General features: G+C 41.3%; 1 protein-coding gene across 1 annotated transcript in view; it reads right to left on the reverse strand.

Annotated features, from left to right (window-relative positions):
* The window catches only part of CD109 (CD109 molecule), a 116,297-nt gene that overhangs the window by 11,126 nt on the left and 99,784 nt on the right, over positions 1-5,387 (reverse strand). The window contains exons 24-27 of the mRNA XM_023517277.1: positions 4,192-4,338; positions 2,063-2,253; positions 1,426-1,581; positions 419-484 (exon numbers count right to left, since the gene is read on the reverse strand). Of these exons, the coding sequence (XP_023373045.1) occupies positions 419-484; positions 1,426-1,581; positions 2,063-2,253; positions 4,192-4,338 (560 nt within the window). The remainder of the gene's footprint in view (positions 1-418; positions 485-1,425; positions 1,582-2,062; positions 2,254-4,191; positions 4,339-5,387) is intronic.

Raw genomic sequence — 5,387 nt, forward strand, 5'->3', positions numbered from 1 at the left:
AAAAAAAAAAAGAAGAAGAAGCTATTTGTAAAATGTCTATTTGTTTATCAGATGATAGGAGAAACTTTACCAGCCTTATAATTTCAGAACTGTGTTTTCACAAGAAAAGGTAGGAATATCCAATGATTCATATGAATCATATCAGAAGATTTTAACCCTCACTTCAAAAAGCAAATAATTCCCAAGAAATATTCTTCAAATAGATTATCCATCCACATAACTGCTGTCTACTCACTAGCCAGTAACATCTCTGATCCTTTTTCTTAAAGAGAGTGATGTATCTGGTCAGTCATAGAAGTAATTCCTTAAAAACTTAAGAATTTATGTTATCTAAGTTGAAGATTTACCAATGCTTCAAACCAGAGAATTATTTTTTAAAAGTCACATTTAACTTCAAAAACTAAACATTATCCCATACCTGACAAATAGCGAATCCAAAACCACTGGCAGAAATATTAATGTCCATTGGCTGCAGCACAGCAAGCTGAATAAAGGTGAAAAAAGAAAAGGAAATGAGGCTCATTTTCCATATCTCGATGCTTCCAAAATGGACAGGAAGTCAGTGCTATCCCTTATAGGCCTGGAAGTGATTACTAGGAAGCACCAACAGCTTTGCTTGGTCTCACACATGGAAATCTGGGAGGCCACCAGGTGAGGGAGGTGAAGGAAGAGGTCAGGCTCGCACCTCCCTTGGCTCCCTCACCTCTGCCCGTCAGGAGAACCTATTAGAGCTCCTGACAGCTCTGTCCTCCTGTTGGAAGGATCAAAGACGAGAAACCAGTGTCCGAGCCCAGTCCTCTGGCCTTCCCCAGAGCACAGAGATGTGCCCACACTGACTGTGCCAACTTTATTCCTCTTTTCTCGTGCCATTACCCCTCTTTCTCAGTTTCTACCCTAGAAGCTACAACCTTCATCCACTATCCTCAACTTCCCACAAGGTTAAGCAAGGGAATAAAATGAAGAACTAGCGTATTCTTGTACTCCATTTAAAGTAAGAATTCTACTACCGGTTCTACGGACTCTCCTAAGTAGAAGACATGTAGAGTAGCAGAATAGTCTTTGGAACCGTGAGTTGGAATTCTTGCTCTGTTACTGTTACTAGTAACATAATCTTAAACATGTACTTGACCTCACTCAGCCTCAGTCTTACCATGTGCACGATGGGGACCCAACAGCATTCATAAAGAACACCGTTTCCCAGTGTGCCACTGCCCATGTTTTCTCTTTTTCCACCAATCCTTCCAAAGTTCTCATCCCCTCCACCCTTCCAGAGCACAGCAAACCCAACCAAAAGAAAGCGCCATTTTCTCTCTAAGGGACTCTGGGAATGAGTCTTTATGGAAGTCAGCAGATTACTAACACAGCAGGATTCCAGCATAAAGAATCATCTGCACCAATTTCTGAATAATCACCCCTTGTCCACACCTCTGCTGTCTGAAGGAGAAAGCGGTTGTGTGCGTCAATCAGAAACTTTACAGGACTTGGTGAGCTTGGCCCCATCACAGTCACTTGGATATCTGTCCTCTCTGTATTCATTAGGGCTGCAAATTCAGACAGGGCTTTCAAGGCCACAATGGTGTCCTGTCGAAGGGAGAGAAACATGCGCATGTAAATATATGTCAAGTCCTCCGAAGAGCGAACTCAGCAGGAAGCCCGCTGTGCATCCATCCTCCTTCTTAGAGAGTAAAACGTTCCCGGACACAACTCAGAATCTCCTTGGCCTGAATACAGGAGAGGCTCAGAAAATGCTCGCTGAACAGAACCCAGAATCTATTCTTGTATCCGTTACCACAAGTGAAAAGCAGCTAGTACAGGTGGGGAATGGATCTATTGCATATAAATATCACATAGGAAGTTCATCACAACTATGAGAAAAGGTAAAACTAGTGACATCAACCTCTGACTTGAGTTACTAAACTTTTAAACTGCCATGTAATTTTATGAAGTAGTGAAAATAAAGCAACCACACACTTTCTAAGATATTTGCACACACACACACACACACACACACATATATGCATACACTGTAATTTAAGTGCGGGGGGAATCGATCATCTCTCACCTGAGTAGATGCAAAACCTCCCAAGCTATTTCTCTGGCTGCTGAGCCACTTCATAATCGGGATTCCCTCGGAAAGCTGAAATTGCCGGAAGTGGGAGAGCAGCGTGTAGGCGGCAACTTCGATGTCCAGGGAACGTGGCTGCCAAGAGTCAGAAAGTTTGGACGCTGACGACACCCAGAATCGTGTGCCTTCTGCAAGGGTAAGTGGTGACATTCCAATCAATTACCATTAAAAAAAAAGTACATTTTCATTCTGTTAAACATCTACACCCTGGTCCAAGTTCTACTTGACTAGCATAAAAATACATATATTTTTATACAGGTATACAGAGGGTGCCAAGGAAATGTATACACAAGAAAGGAAAAAATCATGTTAAATTTGTAATACTTAAGTCATGTTTGATTCCAGCAGTTGTAAGAGATACAAGATTCAATACCCAAGATGACAAATGCTATCAGCACATAGTAAGTATTACAACTGAAATAGTTTCTTTCCTTTATTAAAATGCATATACCTTTTGTGAGCACCCTCAGTATATACTTACACCAAGCAAGTATGTGTGTATTTATACGTGCACACATGTACATAAACATGTACCTATATCCCACTTTTTGAACTATTACAAGTTAAATATTCCTTATTTATATGCTTGGCACCAGAAGTGTGTCAGATTTCTGGGTTGTTTTTTCCAAATTTTGGAATATTTGCAGAATATATACATTCTAAAATCTGAAATGCTCCAAAGTGTAAAACTTTTTGAGTGAGCGCCGATGTAACACTCAAAGGAAATGACCATTTGACGTTCAACCTGCACTCCTTGTAAATTTTCACCCCTTTACTACTGCTTATATTTGAGGACTTTGGACAAAAATATTTTTTCCCAAGAGAATTCCATACATTTGACTTAAGACTGAACAGCTAAAAGTAAAAGATAAAACATGCTACGGTCCAGAAGATAATTACATTCATTATCTGACCGGACCATCCCCAAAATATTTTAGGACACAGTGGAAAGAATCCTGTTCTGCAAACCTGCCACTAACTGACTTCAGTGTTCCAGAAACTTCTTCTCTTTTCATTTTCTGAAAGTTGGTGCTGTCAGAGCAAAATCCAGGCTCCCCTGAGAACAATGAGGGGCACTGGCCTCCTCAAACAACCATCCCAGAGATAATCCTGGTATTGCCCCAAAGGACCATCCTACTTGGTGCCCCTCTCAAATATTACTGTTCGGATGCTGATTACACTTCGGTGGAATGTGAAATGACTGCCACTGAGGCATGCAGAGACTAAGGTCAAGGACAGCTTCTGCCTCTGTGCAAGGATCTTCTAGCCCCCAGCACTGGAATTCACAATAAGAACTAAATCTAACTTTCTTTCCATAATAACATAATGTTTTGTACAGGCTCAGACATCTCTAAGCACTTTCTGTAGCTATCCCTTCTTGAATAAATGAAACTTTGAAGTTAAATTATTTCTGCCCTCCTACATACACAGATCCCCGAGTACTTTATAGAGGCCACTGGGTAGTAATGACAGCTCTATTTTTTGTCCTACTGTAGGACAAATAATAATCCTCATTCAAAAGTAAAATCATACACGCAGCTACCTAGCTAGCAACTTTTTCCGATATCTGCATTTCTTCCGAGTTGCCTGTTAGTGCACGTGTTTTGAGCCTACGGAGCAGGCACCACCCACTCTCTCAATGCCCACAGCAAGCCTAACTTTGAAGTTAGTCCCACTTTACAGCTGGGGAAAGTGAAGCGGATAAGCGTGAGTTGCAAAACCAGAATTTGAATCCAAGTTGCTCCAGAGCCCAAGGTCATAGCAAACACAAAAGGCCAGGAATGGTATCAGACACTCAAAGGGAACCCAACACAGACAGAGCACAACAAACGTCAGAGAAAGAGACCTCTGAGCCCGGAAATTCTATTTAAAAAATTCCTGAAGAAACTAGAAGCACTTGGCCACGTAAGGCCTATCCTAGCCTCATTCCGTGCTTCATTATTCATGTCACTCAAATGATGCAAATGTCATCAAATTACAAAATTATCAACTACAAAATCTTCTCATGTACTTTACATATTTCATAATCACAAGAGTCTGACCCCCTCAACGGCCCCGCCCGTTACCTTCGTGTTCTGCTCTCTGAGTCAGCACATTCAAGGCTTCCTGCGCTTTAGGACTCCCCACGGATGACAGTGCATACGTTATAAGAGCTAGGGTATAATTGTCTGAAATTCCTCTACTGAATTCAGCCTCCAAGAAGTTGATAGAATCTTGTACATCAATATTAGGCTTGGAAGAAGGAAAAAAAAAATATATATATATATATATAACTATTCAAAATAACCCATTATCACATATTTAAACAAAAAATACTTCAAAACATTGATTTAAAAAAAAATTTGTGTCTATTAAACAATGGAAATTAACCTAAGCAATGGAAATTAACAATAACCATTGACATTTAAAGATCTGCCATGCATTTTGAAAATAAAGCTGAGCAAAGCAGCTCACATCTGCAATCCTAGCCCTCTAGGAGGCTGAGGCAGGAGGATGTGCTTGAGCTCAGGAGTTCAAGACCAGCCTGAGCAAGAGCAAGATCCCGCCTCTACTAAAAATAGAAAAATTAAAAATTAACCAGGAGGCTGAGGCAGAAGGATCACTTAAGCCCAGGAGTTCGAGGTTGCAGTGAGCTATGATGATGCCACTGCACTCTACCTGGGGTGACGGAGTGAGACAGAGGATGGAAGGGAGGGACGGAGGGAGGGAGGGAGAGAAGGAAGGAAAGATACCACTTTTCAGCTTTCATAAGTAAACAGGCACACCATCCCTTAGAAGAAACAAGAAACTTCTTTACCAGTGTCTCTCCCACTGAATATCATAAACTCAGATAAGAGCAAAAATATACTATGAGGAAGATATTTCTCCTTTGTGACCTTGGGTGCTGACACTCTAAATTCAAGAAGAAGATTATCATCTATGTGCTTAGTACTGGGCCAGGAAAATAGCAGGGAGCATAATAAAGAGGAGGGTGGTTCTTGATATTGTGAAATGCGGTCAGCAGTAAAGGCATCAATCCCCAGGACGGCTCTGGAGAAAAATCAAGCTGATTGGTATAACCGTCCATGAGCCCCCATTCTCATCCAGGCCTCCATGCCATTTAACAGGTCTTTCAGAGTGTGGGTATAGCTAGCACTAAATTAACAGACATTGTAATTGGTCCATGGTATTTTAAAAATACAATCCTTCGGCTCAGCACCTGTGGCTCAAGTGGCTAAGGTGCCAGCCACATACACCTAAGGTGGCGGGTTTGAATCCAGCC

Source organism: Otolemur garnettii, unplaced genomic scaffold (genome assembly GCF_000181295.1).
Source record: "Otolemur garnettii isolate 467f Iridium unplaced genomic scaffold, OtoGar3 scaffold00107, whole genome shotgun sequence".
In the NCBI taxonomy this organism is placed as follows: Eukaryota; Metazoa; Chordata; class Mammalia; order Primates; family Galagidae; genus Otolemur; species Otolemur garnettii.